The following is a 15,525-nucleotide window of genomic DNA, read 5'->3' as shown; positions in this document are numbered from 1 at the left end:
TTAAACCTCCCCCAACTCAGCACCAGCTGTTTCCTCAGGTCCTGCCACCAGTCACAAAGAGCAGAGATCGGAGCTGCTCCTTGGCTGCCTCTCGGGAGGATGTTGAAGATTGCAATGAGGTCTCCCCTCAGTCTCCTCCAGGCTGAGTGCCCTCAGTCACTCCTCATAAGGCCCCTCCAGACCCTTTCCCATCCTCGTGGCCCTCCTTTGGAAGCTCTCTAATGCTTAATGTGTTTTTTATATTGCAGTAACCAAAACTGCCCCAGAACTCAAGGTGAGGCTGCACCAGTGCAGAGTAGAGTGGAACAATCACTTCCTTTGACCAGCTGCTGAATATATGCTGCAAGCTAAAAGTTCCAGGAAAGGAGCATGTCCTCCACTGTCACCTACAAGAGCAGCACTGCCTGCCCCAGAAGGGACAGAGTCTGAACACACCATTCAACTGACCTGTACATGCCAAGGACACAGCTGGTCACTGTTGACCTAAGCCGCACCCACACAAGTGTCAAGCAGGTGTCTTTCACTGTGCTTTTCCTAATTATAAAGTGGCCAAAAGCATTCCTCCTGTGTAAGTGAGGGCAACGTTGAGGAGAGGACATTGTGAATACCTCATGTTATAAAATACTTTCTAAAACTGGACATGACACACTCTCTGCTGTTGCTTCTCACATTCTCACATGATTTCCAGCATTCCCTAGATTAAGCATTACTGAATTTCCTCGTCTTTAGTGATGCCTTCCCTTACAGCCAGGACGCAGCACGAGACTGCACTGCCACATACAGCTGTCAGTTCCCAGTCCTCCAGCAGCAATAGGAGGCACACCCCAAAGTCAGCAGCCTGCTGCCAGCACGGCATCAGGGCACTCAAGAACCCCCTCACTGGGAACAACAACAGAAGATTGCCTCAATTCATCTGAGCAGGGTGGGAAATGCAAAAGACACAGAGCAATCCAGCTGCTTGTGAAATCCACTTGGAAATAAGAGTAGAATAATGCAGGCCTCCAGGCAGAAAGGCAGCGCGGTCCCAGAAAGGGCAGGAAATGTAACAGGTAAGTGTTCAGAGAAAGTGCTGGAGCCGAAGTGCATCAGACAAGGACCCGCAGCCACAGTACCTGGCACTGGTTGTACACAAGCCCATCAGCTGTCACGCTGGATCTACTGGGGGAGCGGACACCGACCCAACAGAAACCACACAGGGGACACAGCAAGCCTGGACTTCTTACATACCACACCAAGGATGATCTCCTCCACCTTACTCCCATGCACCAAGCCCAGTGCTGCTGCTCCCACAAAATCCTCAAAGCACAGCACACAACTGGCACTGAAATGTCTCGATCAGCAACAGTCAGAGCCGTAACTCACCATCAGTGCTCGCTGCTAGTGGGAGGAACAGCGTTGGCAGACCAGGCTATAGAGGCATTCACTGTGCACTCCACACAGCCCTGCTACCTCCAGAGGAGGACAAGAGTAGGATTCCCAACATACTCAGGAACCATTTTCATGCCTGTGTCCTCTGCCTCAGCACACCAGTGCAGAATGAGCCCTTAGCAGGTACACTATCAGCTTGATGGCTGATGATTTAATGAAGTGAAGCAAACCATGCAAAAGGAGGAGGAGGGTTACTTTCTCCAATCCCTTACTCTCCCCTCCCTCCTGTAAAAAAAAGATCAAGCAGCAGGAAAACCTTTGCCCTAAGAACTCAGAAAGCACCAACTTCTCTACATTCCTGCTCCTATCCCAGAGAAAAATTCTCTTCCCTGCTCTATAGCTCTGTCTCAAGGCCATGATACCATACTCAAATCAGGTAAAAACTCAGAGCCTCACTGAAGCTGACAGCCGCTGATAGATCAGGCATAAATTCAGTGTTGAGTTTATGCTGCTGACTGTGTCATCCAAGGGAGACAAGAGCATTAATGCAGCTCTGGCACATGCACACAAAAGGTAAAGATGATTCTGGTTCTGATGTCAGGAAGGAAAGCCTCATGATTTCAGGTGTGGGGAGAGCATTAACCAGAACCTTCTTCTAGTTTTTCATAAAAGCAGATTCCTTACCGTAGACTTACACCAAGCAACTACAACCTCTTAATGAAACAAAACTTTCAGCTACAGGCATAACTAAGGCATCAAAAACTCAGACTGTTGCTCTTAAATGGACACAGGCAAGTGGAGCTCTATTCTGGTATCTAAGGACAGTGACAGGAGGTTTACCCACCACACCTGAGCCAGCTCTAGTGCTGAACTGTCACAGGGCTCATATGCCAGGAGGGTGGCAATTGCCATTATGGAACCCTTACAGGTTCCTGCACGGAACACAGCTCGAACCTCTTCACACCAACCACAGCATGACGATGGCTCTGTCCCTGTTGACATGAGCTAACTGCTCATGGAAGCCACAGATTTTGCTCAGTTCCCAGTTGCTGAGAGTGCTATGGGCCTCACCTCTCACTAATCACAGCAAGAAAATTCAGTGTTGAGTTCATGCTGCTGACTGTGTCATCCAAGGGAGACAGCATTAATGCAGCTCCAGCACATGCACACAAAAGGTAAAGATGATTCTGGCTTTGAGTCAGAATATTCAGGCTTGGTAGTCCTGTCACAGACACAGGAGGAAGCACATGCCAGCCGCTGCAGCTAAAGACTTTCCTGCTGCACTTCCAAGAAGGGCAGCTGTGATCTGCTGCACAGTCATACCAAAGGTTACCATAATAACCCAATCAGCAATCCAAACCTGCTGACACACAACCCTAAATGGAGCCATAGACCTTGCCTCCGATGTCCTTGGACTGATTCAGCTCCCTAGATTGCCCTGTATTAGTGATAAGAAATGAGACAGTAAATTGTTTTCCAGTTCCCCAGCAGGTCATTCAGGTGCTGTTCGGATAAGGGTGCTCACAAAGTAAAGAGATTCTTTGTGCCCTGCTTCTGAGGTACCAGACATTTAAGAGAGAAGGTATGATTAGGTCTTGTATTAAGTTTGTGCTCAGTGGGCATTAACCAACCAAAGAGTGGGTTTACCTGTCAGGGTTTTGTTTCATTTTGGTTTTTAAACAAAAGGTGCAGATGCAGGTGCAGTCTCTGTAGTGCCAGGCTGACGGACAGGAACGTGGCTCATCATATTGCCGGTGGCAGGAATTTGGGTTACCCCGGCAGCCAGAAAGTCTGCAAGGATGATCCAGCTTAGAGACTCACAGCCTAGCCAAGCCAGGTCAGGTACATGTAGGATCATGACTTCTAAGAATACATGTAGCTGGCATTTTAAAACACTAATGCTGGCAATGTTTTGTAGAACTACCTGAAACTACTGACATCCCTACAACCAACCAACCAACCAGTCCAAAAAACCCAACTCTGAAAGGTTAGGCCCTGAGCAGCAAAGCAACTTTGCATGATCAGTGATAGACAGAGAGTTACTGTCACAAGGGCTTTTGCATTAAGGTTAATTCCATACTTAAAAATGGTGAAAGCTGTACTCTTATCATGGGCACTCAATTGCTTCAGAACAGGAAGAACACCTATTCTAGGGTTAATAATTAAAACTATTTTAACACGGTGTATCAGAGAAATCCCTCTGTTCCGGTAACACAGGCGTACAAGGTGTTCACAGCCAAGAAGCTGAAGTCAAGTTCAGTCTATTCACGCAGCACTTTCAGTGAGGCCGGATACAACAGCTGCAAACAGGGCGAGCGGAGCAGAGGGGAACACTGAGTATTGTGGGGCACTGCACAGCTCCTGCTCACCTCCTCCTAAAGATCTGCTGCAGAATCTTGGTTTATCCCGCACACTGAGCAGTGCTGTACCGCGCAGAGCGGCGAGACCCGTCCGTGTCTTACATTGTTCATAACTAAATATTTAATGCGTTTCCTGAGTCTGTAAGGCGTGAAACTCCTCAGCAGCGGAATTCCCCCGACACGGTCTCTGTCACTGAGGGTTTATTGCAGGGGGGGCCGCTGCCGCTCTACCCCGCGCACACCGTGGGGGCTTCACAAACGCCAGCCCACCAGGCTCGGGGGAGAGAGCGGCCCCGGAGAGCGGGGCAGGGGCCGGGGCGGGGACCGGGACCGGGCCCGGGCCGGGAGAGCGGCGCGACCGCAAGCAGCCACGGATACGGCGAGCCGCCGCTGCTCCGAGAGCGGGCAGGCACCAGCACCACGCCGGCACGTACAGGCCGAGCGCGGCGGCCCCGAGCGGCCTGGAGGAGCCGCGCCCGCCGCTGCGCCCGCGTCGGGCGGAGCTCCCTCGCCGTGGGGGGCCGGACCCCGGGCCCGGCAGGCACAGGCGAGTGGCGGCGGCGGGCCGCGGGGGCGGCAGGGGATCGGGCCGCGCCTCCCCGTGGCTCCGCCGCTGCCGCCCACCCGGCGCTCCCCGACAGCCGCCCACAGACAGGGCCCAGCAGCGGCGCGACCCACCGCCGTACCCCTCCCCGCCTTTCGCTTCGCTTCGCTTCCCGCCCCGGCCCCGGCCCTGTCCCCGGCCCCTAGGCCGCCCCTGCCCCCGCCGGCGGCAGCAGGGGGCGCCACGCCAGGCGCCGCCATTTCCCTCCGCTCACCTGCGGCCTCCGAGCGCACCCTGCGCTGCGGGCGCTGCCGCCAGCCAATCACCGCCTGCTGACGGCCGCAGGCAGCCAATCGGCGCGGAGCAGGCGGGCCGGCCGGGACGCGAGCGGGCACAGCGTGGCGGCCCCTGGCGGCGGCGGCGGGACCTGCTGCAAGGCCAGGCGCGCCGCGCGCACGTGGGCGCGAGCCCCGCGCCGGGTCCGTGCTGCAACGGCGAGCGCGCGGCTGCACCGGGCGGGACACGCGGCCGTAGCGGCCCTACCGGGCTGGGCGCGCGGTTCTACCGGGCGGCCGCTTCCCGTGTGCCGGAGCAGCCCAGCGGTGCGCCAGCAGCTCCCGTCCCGCGGGGGTCTGCGGGTGTGGCGAGCACGGAGCACTGCAGGAGGGCTGGTGACCGCCGAGAACCGGCCCCCGACCCCGCGACCCATCACGGGTCGTATTCCGTCGAGGAGCCGCGGTCGCCGCTCCCGGCTTCAGGTGGACGAACTTTGACTCGGCCGCTCCCCCTCGCCCCGAGGCGCGGCGAGGGGCTCCGAGGCGTGGGTCCCGGTGCGGAGCCGGCCCGTCTCGGCACAGCCGCCCCTCCGGCGCTGTCCGGCGAGCGGTGCTGAAAGCGGCGGCGGCCTCGGTGGGGCGGGGCGTGGCGGGGCGGGGCAGCCAAGCAGGTGGCGGTGCCGCCAGGCCCCCCCCGTGCCCCGCCGGCTCCCCGCCCCCCGCGCGCCCCGCCGCCGTTCCCGTTCCCATTCCCGTTCCCATTCCCCTCACGTCCGCTGCCCGCCCCGGCGCGCTTGCTCCGCCGCTCCGCCATGGCCAGCACCTTCGCCCGCGCTCTCTCCGCTCGCCGCTCCGCCGGCCTCCTGGCCATGGTGGGCGCCGGCTCTCTCGCCGCCGGCTTCCTACTCGCCCGGGACTCGGTCAGCGCGGGCGACCGTCAGCGTCGGCGATACCCGCCCAGGTAATGTGCGTGGGCGGCGGGGGCGCACGGGCGGGGGGCGGCGGGCGGGGAACGATCCATGCGGCACCGGCACCGGGGGAGGGCGCGGGGGCCGCCCCCGGCTCGAGCCTGGCGGCGGGTCCCGGAGCGGTTATGGGGGCGGCGCGATGGACGCTGCTCGTCCATGGCGGGAAGGACCGGGAGGCCCGTGAACCAAGCCCCGTCGGCCCCGGGGCCCCGGGCGACGAGGGGGACGGGGCGGCCGCAGGGTCTCAGCCGTGTTGGCCTCGGGCTGCTGGTCACCGGCTTCGTGGGCCCCGCCGTCCCCGCGCACAAGGACACCGGCACAGCTGCGCCCCGGGCGCGGTCCCGCGGGGACCAGAGAGCGCGGGTCCCGGCATTCCGGGGTTTGTCGGGGTTGCCGCGGGCCCCCTTCACGGGACCCGCGCTGACAGGGACTGTGAGGGCTGCGGGGGCCGCCCCGGGCACATTCCCGTGTCCGGGGGTTGGCTCTGGGTGCTGCGGTCCAGGCAGGGCGCCCCAGAGCTGCCAGCTGCCCCGGGTGGTCCCAGAGTACCAGGACAAGCCGCTGTAGCCGGGGGCATGCGAGAGCGGGAGGAGACAAATGCTTAGCAGTTGGACTGGGGTCCCGGGGGACTTCCCGGGATGACCAGGAAGGGCAGAGATGGGGTTTGTTTGGGAGACGGGCCAGCCTGGGAGGCAGCAGTGCTGGGACCCCCTGTGCCAGTGGGGACATACCCCAGGCTCGGCCCAACAGAAGCCAGGGAGACTTTGCCAATGTCCTGGTAGGAACAGGATGGAGCAAAGGGTCCATTTTGTCCTGCTGGCAGAACACCCAGGATCTCTGACTGTGGGAGCTGGTGTCAGAGCAGCCCCTGGCCCGACCTCATCTGGCTGTACCAGCCTTCCCACGCGCCTGCCTTTGGGACAGGGACTCCTCTATTGAAAAGAAAAGCTTTGCTGGCAGGTCCTGGCTCTTCCCTCTCTGGGCCAGTTTTTAAAGGGAGAACTGGAGGGATCCATGGGTGCTGAGCAAGCAGCCCCATGGGTAGATTTTGGACAACAATGAGGTGTGCAATCAGGACTTCTGGGAGGTAGGCACAGAGTTGAGCTGGGCCAAGTGGACGCATACATGGCCACAGTCTGGCTTAGGAGTGCTTTTGAGGTAATGCTGGCTCTGAAAGAGCCCTGGCCCTATTTGCACACCCGGTGCCTGATCCCTTAAGCCAGATAAGTGTCACAGCTGCAGCACAATGCTAAGGTTCAAGATCTAGACCAGAAGCTCACACGTCACTCCCCTCCAAACTGCTCTTTGTTGTCCCTGGGAGCCCAGCCGGGCTGGGAGGGCCAGGTGCCTCACATTCCCATAGTTCTGCTCACCATCGCTTGCCATGGCAAGTGGGGCTGGAGGAGATGGAGGCTGGTCCTGCCCAGTGTTTGTGCTGCCAGCCCTGAGGAGCATAGAGGGGCACGGCACCAGACAGGACTGGACACAGTAACTGCCTGTGTCTCACAAGGCCTAGGCAGAGTAGGAATGGGGCCAGGGCCAGAAGGGGAGAGGGACATGGTGGCCACCAGCCAGTCCTTATGCTGGCAACAGCTGCTTGGCTTAGCACAGCCTAGAGGCGGCCAGGAAAATGAGGACTGAGTTTTCCTGCCCATCCCAATGCCAGCAGAGACTGTGCACAGGGGAGGAGCAGGGTGGGAAGGAGGCAGCACGTTGCTGCTCCGAACACCGGCAGCTGCTGCCATCTCTGCACCAAATGCCGACAGTCAGAGCAGTGTGTTGTGGTGCTGCATTGCAGGCTGGGAGCCCTGTGCATGTGGAGGGCTGGCAAGGAGCTGGCATTGGCGCTCTGGCAAGCTGCGTTGGACTACAGAAAGCTGGGGACAGAAACTGATTTCATAGAATGACAAAGGCCGGATGGTATTGATTATTTACCTCCCAAGAGGTGGGATGTTTTCCAGCTTTCTGAACAACTGCAGAGATACAGACATCAGATCAGGAGGGGATGAAATCAAGGTGGGGCTGTGGTAAAATGAGCCTCCTGGGGGGTTCTGTTCAGATGGGAATGTTTTTGTGACAGTGCTGACACTTGAAAAGAGCCTAAACAGAGCCCTAGGGGTGAGCTGCAATCCCTCACTCTGCAGCCGACTTGCTTGAGGATTCTGCCCCTCTAGTCTTTAAGTTAAAAAATGAGAGACATTGACAGCAGCCCTGAGGGTTCTGAGCAACACTACGCAGCCTCCTGTCAGAAGTACTGTAGTATAAATGGCCATGCTGGGAGGACACAGGCATTCCCACCTCAAGGAGAAATGGGCCCCGTGTGCCTTCTGCCAGGTGGGTTCTACAACAGGCATGGCACCGCATTTGGGCCACCACATTGGGGCTCCCTGCCAAAGCATCTCCAGACAAAGCCCAAGTCCCCTCCCCCCTGCATAAGCAAGCCTCATGCTTGGCTGCCTGCAGCAACCTGCCAGCTCCCAGTTCCATGCTGCCACACAGGGTCTGCTGCTCACCCCACACACCCCCATGCCTCTCCAGAGGCATGTGCAGCTGGGACTGCCTGGGCACCGCAAGCCAGTGGTGCCAGGAAGGGCACTGGAGGCTACCAGATTAGAGGTGAAGAGCTGTGGGGAGGTGCAGGTGGCTGTCACTTCCAGAGAAGCTGCCTAGTCAATAGACGGCGGGCTAATAATCCCTCCTGGGTGCTGAGCAGGTCTGCTCTGGGGTGAGGCACCTGCTTGCACAAGGGCAGAGAGGGCAGCTGCTGCAGGCAGCTGCACCCCGAGGTCATGGGCAGGACAGCAGGCTGAGGTGAGCACAGGACAGTGTAGGCGGCAGTGCTGAGTTGCACTCCTGGCAGACATCCATTCTGCCAGCCTCTGCAGCCAGGCAGGAGCCCACAATACCACAGAACTGTGGAATCATGGAATCATTGAGGCTGGAAAAGACCTTTAAGATATCAGTCAGTGCTGTGGCACAAAACAAAAATTTTGTTTGTGGGAACAAAATATATGGTGCTGAAAGGGTCATAATTTTAAAACCAGCCTTGGGGACCAAAACCAAGGGGTCAAAGTAGCCCAAGTGCAGTATCATCTTGACATTATGACAGAAGACCCCTGGACACCCTGAGCACATGGCAGGAGTGTGGTGCCATTGCCAGAGCCCTCCAGTCCCAGCCTGGACACAGCCTCCCTCACTGGCTCTGTGGCATCTCGGTGAGCACAGCGCCAGGTGCTCAGGACCTTCACCCTGGCATTACCCTGGTGGTCCTGGCAGCATCCAGCTGAGTTCAGGTGCTCTAGAAACGCTGAAGAGATTTGCCCTGATTTGCTGGCTGTGGTCTGGGGCTGTTCAGGGAAGGGTGCATTCCAGCCAGTGTGGTCAGGACTGCAGCAGGCACAGCACCTGCAGGCAGAGCCTGGAGTCTCAGGTTTTGGATGCTGAACACCTCAGGATGCTGAACACCTCAGGGAAGGTGTAGACAGCTGTGGCAGACAGCATGCTTCAACCCATAGCAGTCTCCTGCCTGCTGGGAATAAGCTGGCTTTCCTTAGGAACCTCTACTGCTCCAGGGCATCCTCTGTCATGTAGAAAGCACAGCAAGTGGTCCTGGCATGCCCAGCAGCATGACCCATGGTGGAGCAATGGAGCAACCTATCCAAGTGTCCCATTCTGATCAGCAAATGCTTTTTACAAGTGTGTCACCCTGGGGAGAGAGTGGCCAGCAGATGACAGGGGCAGAAGCAGTGAGGGAGGTCAGGACAGGCTGCGTCCCATGCATGCCACATCAGCCTCTTAGCTGGATCATCTTATCAGGGCACAGGTCTGTGTGTGGGTTGGGAGAAGCCCTCAGCCCTGGGACAAGTGCTTGTCTGGAGCAAATGCCTCCTTGTGCTGGTCCGGGCAGGAGCTGCTCTTGCTTCCCCACATGATGCAATGGCAGCCCTACCTCCCTTTGTTTCTGCACAGTACAGGAAGCCATGAGCAGTAGCCAAGCTGTGGGCGAAGGGCCACATTCCTTGGCCTGCAGACACAGGGGAGGAGGCAGTGGCAGCCACAGGGCTCTGCATTGCAGCACAGGATTGGTGCTGGCAGCCATACCAATGCCCAGCATGAGCACTCAGCCCAAGAGCAGGAACTGAGCACAGGCAGGCGCCAGGACTTGCTGCTAGTGCTGATGTCCAACTGTTGCTCCCAACAGCCAGACCTGCGCTAGTCCAGGCACCTTTTCTCCCACATGGATCCCCCCCAAGCTATGTCACCCCCAAAACAGGCCTTTCTCAGAAGGGGAGACAGGTGTCCCCAGGGATGCAGGACCCCCTCCAGCCACCAGCCAGGTCTCCTGGGCTGACAAGGGCCAGTCCTGTCCCACTAAGGTGAGTGGAGGCATCCTCGAGAGAGATTTGGCCAAGGCAAGCGCTGGCAGGGTCCTGCCCTGCCAATCTCCTGGTAAGCACAGAACAAGTACAAAGCCTGTCTAAAGTGGGAATGAGGTCAAGGGACAGCCTCCCACTAAGCTGATTAGAGGAAAGCATCCCCCTAATACAATAAACTGCACTGGGACTGTGTGGTTCCCACTGGCTGCAGATCAGGGTCAGCCAATCTCCTGCCCCACAGCATTCGGGGGGGCAGAGGCACGGGGGTCCAGGGGTCAAGCAAGCCCGACTACATGCCCTGCCTCCCCTACCCAGTGCATCAGCAGACAGGGAGCAGCCCCCTTCCGTTTGAGCTGGCATCAGGGCAGCCCCAGGGAGGATAAGGGGAGTGGGACCCCCCCTCTGCAGCCCAGCTGCCTTGGCAGCTCAGTGTGGCAATGGGCTCACATGGCCCCACTGCTCGCCTGGCAGGTTCTCCCACACTGGGGCCCTGCTGTGTGTCTGATAAGGAGCCACTCCCTAAGGACTGGCCCAGATTTGCTTGTGGACTCTTGTCTTGGTTCAGTGCCAGCCCTTGGCTTGGGCTGCTCCCTGCCCTTGCCCTACAACACCTGTAACTGCCTCCCTGCTCCCAGCTGTTGTGGATAAGCAGAGAATTTGACCCCTCCCTGAGTTCCCCTGCCCATACCTGCACCAAGAGTCTCTGTGGAGCACAGGCACAAGTGCTAGGGTCCCCTGGCCCCAAAGGACTCATTGATGTCCCTCCCACAGTGCTGAGTACCCCGACCTGCGGAAGCACAACAACTGCATGGCCAGCAACCTGACGCCAGGCATCTACGCCAGGCTCTGTGACAAGGCAACCCCAAATGGCTGGACCTTGGACCAGTGCATTCAGACTGGCGTTGACAACCCTGGCCACCCCTTCATCAAGACTGTGGGCATTGTAGCTGGTGATGAAGAGACCTATGAGGTGAGTGGCAGCCAGAGCCTTGTCTGCAGCAGCCAGAGGAGTCCCAGTACCCATGGTACAACCAGCAGCCTGGGGCATTACTGCCCACCTCCTCTTGCCCTGAGCAGCTGGAGAGGCCCCTGGGAAGTCTCCATGTGCTCCTGCAGGACACAGGGCTCCTTTGGAGAAGCTGTTCCTGGAGTCCTGCAGCCTCCTGCTCCACTTGCCCTGTGGATTGCTGTTGCACTGCAGGACACACTGTCCCCAACACTGGCAGTGTGGCCCTGCCGGGTTTGTGGCACAGGCTTCATGAAGCACTGGGTCTGCTGTACTTGCTTTCAGGTGTTTGCCGACCTGTTTGACCCTGTGATTCAGGAGCGGCACAATGGATACAACCCCCGCACCATGAAGCACTCCACAGACCTGGATGCCACAAAGGTGCAGAAGCTGGGCAGTGGGGCCTTTGGGGTAGGGCCCTGCCAGCACCAGAGCCACCCCATAAACCCCCTGTGGATCCTGTCTGTTCCAGATAAAGTTTGGCCAGTTTGATGAGCGCTATGTGCTCTCGTCCCGGGTCCGGACTGGGCGCAGCATCCGTGGCCTGAGCCTGCCGCCAGCCTGCACCCGCGCCGAGCGACGAGAGGTGGAGAAAGTGACTGTGGAAGCATTGAGCGGGCTCACCGGGGACCTGGCGGGCCGGTACTACCGTCTCAGTGAGATGACTGAGAAGGAGCAACAGCAGCTCATTGATGTGAGTCAGTGCAGCTCCTGGCCAGCCCTCCCCCCCGGGTGCATGCAGAGCAGGACCCCTTCCTGGCACTGCCTCTCTGGGAGGTTCTATCGTCCTTTTGCTGTCTTGTGCAACCAGGACCCCTGGCCTAGCAAGGCAGCCCAACAGCACGGTGCTGCTCAGTCCTCATGAGGCAGGAGCTCTCTGAAGTCAGCCCCAGCAGCTCATGGCCACCCCTGACTCTTGCCCCCATGTCCCTGCCCATGCCCAGAGGAAGGTGGGCTTGTGGCACTCAGCTCGTGCCCCACCAGCCCCTGGCACAGGGTGGGCTGTGCACCAGCAACCTTCTGCCTCCCAGGCCAGGAAGGCAAGGGCTCCTGCCTGGGAGAGCTGTGGTGAATCTCCTGCATGGCAGGTGGGACCAGTGAGACAGGGAGTACTGGAACCAGTGAGGGTGCCCTGGCTCCAGCCATGCAGCCTGGGTGAGCCCACGAACTCTATCTCCCTCCAGGACCACTTCCTCTTTGACAAGCCGGTGTCCCCGCTCCTGACAGCAGCAGGAATGGCTCGGGACTGGCCTGACGCCCGAGGGATCTGGTGAGGATCTGCCCTGGCACCAGGCAGCAGGGCAGAGATGGGGGATGATGCTACTGCTCCATCCATCTCACCCTTGCCACCCACATTTTCCATGTTTGCCACACCACAGACCCTGGCACGTGGCACCAGTGTCCCTGGGCTGTGCTCACCATGGGTTCTGTGGCCTCATCTGGGAGTTCCTTGTGCACCACTGTCAGCAATCTACTGTTCCCTACACAAACCACAGCATGGTACTGGGAAGGGGGACTGTGGAGCCAGTCCCAGCTGTCAATCCTGCCTGCTCTCCCCATCCTGCAGCACCTTGCACTCTAAGGCTGCCAAAAACCTGCAATTGCCTTCTGCTCCCTGGGCAATCCCCAGCACTCCTGGCTTCTGCACACTCTGTGTGACACCAAACCTACCCTGCCACGGTCACATCTTACTGCTCCTCCCCAGCATCTTTGCAAAGCCATGCAACATCCCACACTCCCCCAGAGCAACAGCCGGCACATGTCTGCCCATGCCACCCTCGCTGACACTGTGCCTTTATATGGAAAACACCTCCAGAGTACACACGGTCCCCAGCTCCAGCTGCACCTAATCCAGCCCTCCAGCACACACCCCATGCCTCACAGCCCCCTCCCACTGCCTGCATGGTGCAGGAGCCATGCTGCTGTCCCCAGTCCAGGCTGGGTCACCACCACGCTGGCGCCCGCCTGTGCCCAAGGCACTGGAGACAGCTCCCATTGCCAGCAGTGATGCATGTGGATGGGCACTGGCCCATCTCCAAGAGCATCTCCTGCCTGCCCACCCTGGTGCAGTCAGCACACTGGAACCAAGGGCAGCACTGGCACCATGGTGGCAGGGGCACAAGGGGCACAGTTGAGAGGGCACGGGGTCTCTGCGAGCTGCCAGCACAGCCAAACACTGCCCTGTCCCTAGGCACAACCACCAGAAGACCTTCTTGATCTGGATCAATGAGGAGGACCACACACGTGTCATCTCCATGGAGAAGGGGGGCAACATGAAGCGTGTTTTTGAGCGGTTCTGCCGGGGCCTAAAGGAGGTGAGTGTCCAACAGCTTCTGCTGTGCCAGCCCCATGAACAGGCAGAGAGGGGCAGGCAGGGCTCCTGTGGTGCTGGCCCTCTGCACACAGCCAGGGCTGGGTGCTCCATGGCCAGGGCCGAATGACTGCTTGTGCCTCTAATTCAGGTGGAGCGGCTAATCCAGGAGCGAGGCTGGGAGTTCATGTGGAATGAGCGGCTGGGTTACATCCTGACCTGCCCCTCTAACCTGGGCACAGGGCTGCGAGCAGGTGTCCACATCAAGCTGCCACTGCTCAGCAAGGTATTACCATGGCTAGTTTTGGGGGGAGCCAGGCAAGGACTGTGGGGAGCTCAGCCATGAAGGTGCAGGACAGCATGGGACCCAGCCCTGGACCACGCTCCGGTTCCCCCAGGAGGCATAAGGTCCAGCCCTGCCTGCATTCCTGGCTGGAGAGGCCTGGGTCCCAAGCATCAGCCTGTCTCTGCTTAGGGCAGGACTCTGGGTGGGGTTGGTGACCCACTGACAGGATCCTGTGAGCAGCAGGGTGCTGCCCCAGGGAGCATCCAGCTGCAGAGCCCTGACTCCCTTGTTGCTGGTCCTGCTGAGCACTGACACTTTCTCTGGGCACCAGGACAGCCGCTTCCCTAAGATCCTAGAGAACCTCCGACTACAGAAGCGTGGGACGGGTGGTGTGGACACTGCAGCCAAAGGTAGCATCTTTGACATCTCCAACCTGGACCGTCTGGGGAAGTCAGAGGTGGGTGCCAGACAGAGCTGGGGAGGGAGGTTCTGGAATGTGTCTGCATGACAGGCCCATGCAGACACATGGGCCTGGGGCCAGCATGTGGGTGCTGGGAGTGGCAGTGCCTACCCTGCATGCAGCAGGACTGGCCAAATGCCTTACTGGGGTGGTTCCCAGGACAGTCCCTCAATCACCACATCTGTGCTCCTGGTGCAGGTGGAATTGGTGCAGCTGGTGATAGATGGTGTGAACTACCTGATCGACTGTGAGCGGCGGCTGGAGAAGGGGCAGGATATCCGCATCCCCTCGCCGCTGCCACAGTTCCGGCACTGAGTGGGACTGTGGCAGCGCCAGCGCTGTGGGACCCAGGTCCCCCTGTAGCTTGTGCAATCTCTGTGCCCAGCATGTTGCTGCATCCTGTTACCCACAATGCGTCAGGTCAGACCCCATAAACATGCGCTGCTGTAGCCATGGCTCAGGCTTCTTCTTACCCCAGAACTCACCACCCCACTGACCTCCCAGCGCCCTGTCCCCCTGCAGAGGCACCACTCGGATTTGCCCCCAATCACAAGGCTTCACAACCACCACACATGGGCTCTGCACCCCCTGCCCCATCCCAATCACCCTGGCCACCTCCCCGTGCAGCTGGTACCAGGAGCGGTGCAGCAGGGCCAGGAAGTGCTGCATGGCTTCAGGTCCCACACTGAGCAGTAGACCCTGGAAGGTCTCTGGCATCTGAAGGTGCTCCTGTGGGAAATGTGTCTGAGCACCCAGGCAGTGGGAGAGCAGGAGCCAGTGGGCCCCATGCTCCTCAGGATCCTGGATGGGTTGTAGCCAGCCTATCCAGGATGGGCAGTGCCTGCACCAAGATCTCAAAGGCAGGAGCATCCTCGCTGTCCTGGAGCAGGTCCCAGAGCACAGGCTGCAGGAGAGAGCAAGATTGCACTGCCTGTGCAATCCACACCTTCCCTCAGAGCTCCTGGCTCAGTGTCCCACAGTGAGTCTGTGGCACCCTTGCTACAAGGATAAAGATGCAGGGACAAAGGGGAGTCTTCACCCTGAGCCAGAGGTCTGACCCCCAGCCTGGGGCTGGCTGCTCCCAACCACTGGTGGCTGAGCAGAGCACATGCACCGTCCAGCTCCCACCATGGCTGCCAGTGCACAAGAACTGTGGCCTGCACCCTGGCCCAAGCCTGCAGCCAGTGGGAGGGCTCCCTGGGTCTGTCACCCCAACTGCTGTCCTGCACCCAGGGAGACCCTTGCTTGCTGCCCCAGCACTGCCCCACTCAATGGGGGGAGCTCAGCAGCTCCCTCTTGGCCAAGGCCCTGTGCTCCCATCCTAGGTACCAGCCCACAGCTCACCAGATGCCTGTGGATGAGCAGCAAGTCCCACAAGGAGGTGTTATCCAGGAGGCTGGAGAGGAGGATGGCCTCGCTCAGCTGCTCCCCGGCCACCTGTTCAGCCTCCTCTTGTTTAGACAGGACCAGGCTGCGGTCAAGCAGGCACAGGAGGTACCTTGGGTTGGGGGGGATCAGCCTAGAGCCCTCCCCCTGGCACCGTGAGAACTGCGGAGACAGCCCCAGCAGGT

The 15,525-nt window shown here is 59.2% G+C and overlaps 2 protein-coding genes across 6 annotated transcripts in view; one reads left to right on the top strand and one right to left on the bottom strand.

The window, feature by feature from the left end:
• Positions 1-4,574, bottom strand: part of PPIP5K1 (diphosphoinositol pentakisphosphate kinase 1) — a 44,812-nt gene extending 40,238 nt beyond the window's left edge. For 4 of the 5 annotated variants that reach the window (XM_082290369.1, XM_082290371.1, XM_082290372.1 and 1 more), the window contains exon 1: positions 3,016-3,150. The gene's annotated coding sequence lies outside the window, so the exon portion shown is untranslated. Of the gene's footprint in view, positions 1-3,015; positions 3,151-4,546 lie in introns of those variants that run through there. The other variant, XM_082290368.1, reaches the window with a different exon arrangement.
• A 711-nt stretch (positions 4,575-5,285) lies between these two features.
• CKMT1A (creatine kinase, mitochondrial 1A) lies at positions 5,286-14,365 on the top strand. The gene is made up of 9 exons (XM_082290417.1): positions 5,286-5,508; positions 10,663-10,861; positions 11,183-11,278; positions 11,370-11,591; positions 12,082-12,167; positions 13,089-13,212; positions 13,360-13,494; positions 13,826-13,951; positions 14,153-14,365. The coding sequence occupies exons 1-9, from the start codon at positions 5,360-5,362 to the stop codon at positions 14,267-14,269; spliced, it is 1,254 nt and encodes a 417-aa protein (XP_082146543.1). The 5' UTR covers positions 5,286-5,359; the 3' UTR covers positions 14,270-14,365.
• Positions 14,366-15,525: the final 1,160 nt, after the last annotated feature.

This window comes from Coloeus monedula (assembly GCF_965178545.1).
Source record: "Coloeus monedula genome assembly, chromosome: 14".
Classification (NCBI taxonomy): domain Eukaryota; kingdom Metazoa; phylum Chordata; class Aves; order Passeriformes; family Corvidae; genus Coloeus; species Coloeus monedula.
Note: the sequence above shows the minus strand (reverse complement) of the source record. Positions and strands in the feature narration are given on the sequence as shown.

Coding starts and splice junctions, on each gene's coding strand:
- CKMT1A (XM_082290417.1), top strand. CDS start 5,360: ATGGCCAGCACCTTCGCCCGCGCTCTCTCCGCTCGCCGCTCCGCCGGC. Junction 10,862..11,182: donor GTGATGAAGAGACCTATGAG/GTGAGTGGCAGC, acceptor ACTTGCTTTCAG/GTGTTTGCCGACCTGTTTGA. Junction 12,168..13,088: donor CCTGACGCCCGAGGGATCTG/GTGAGGATCTGC, acceptor CCCTGTCCCTAG/GCACAACCACCAGAAGACCT.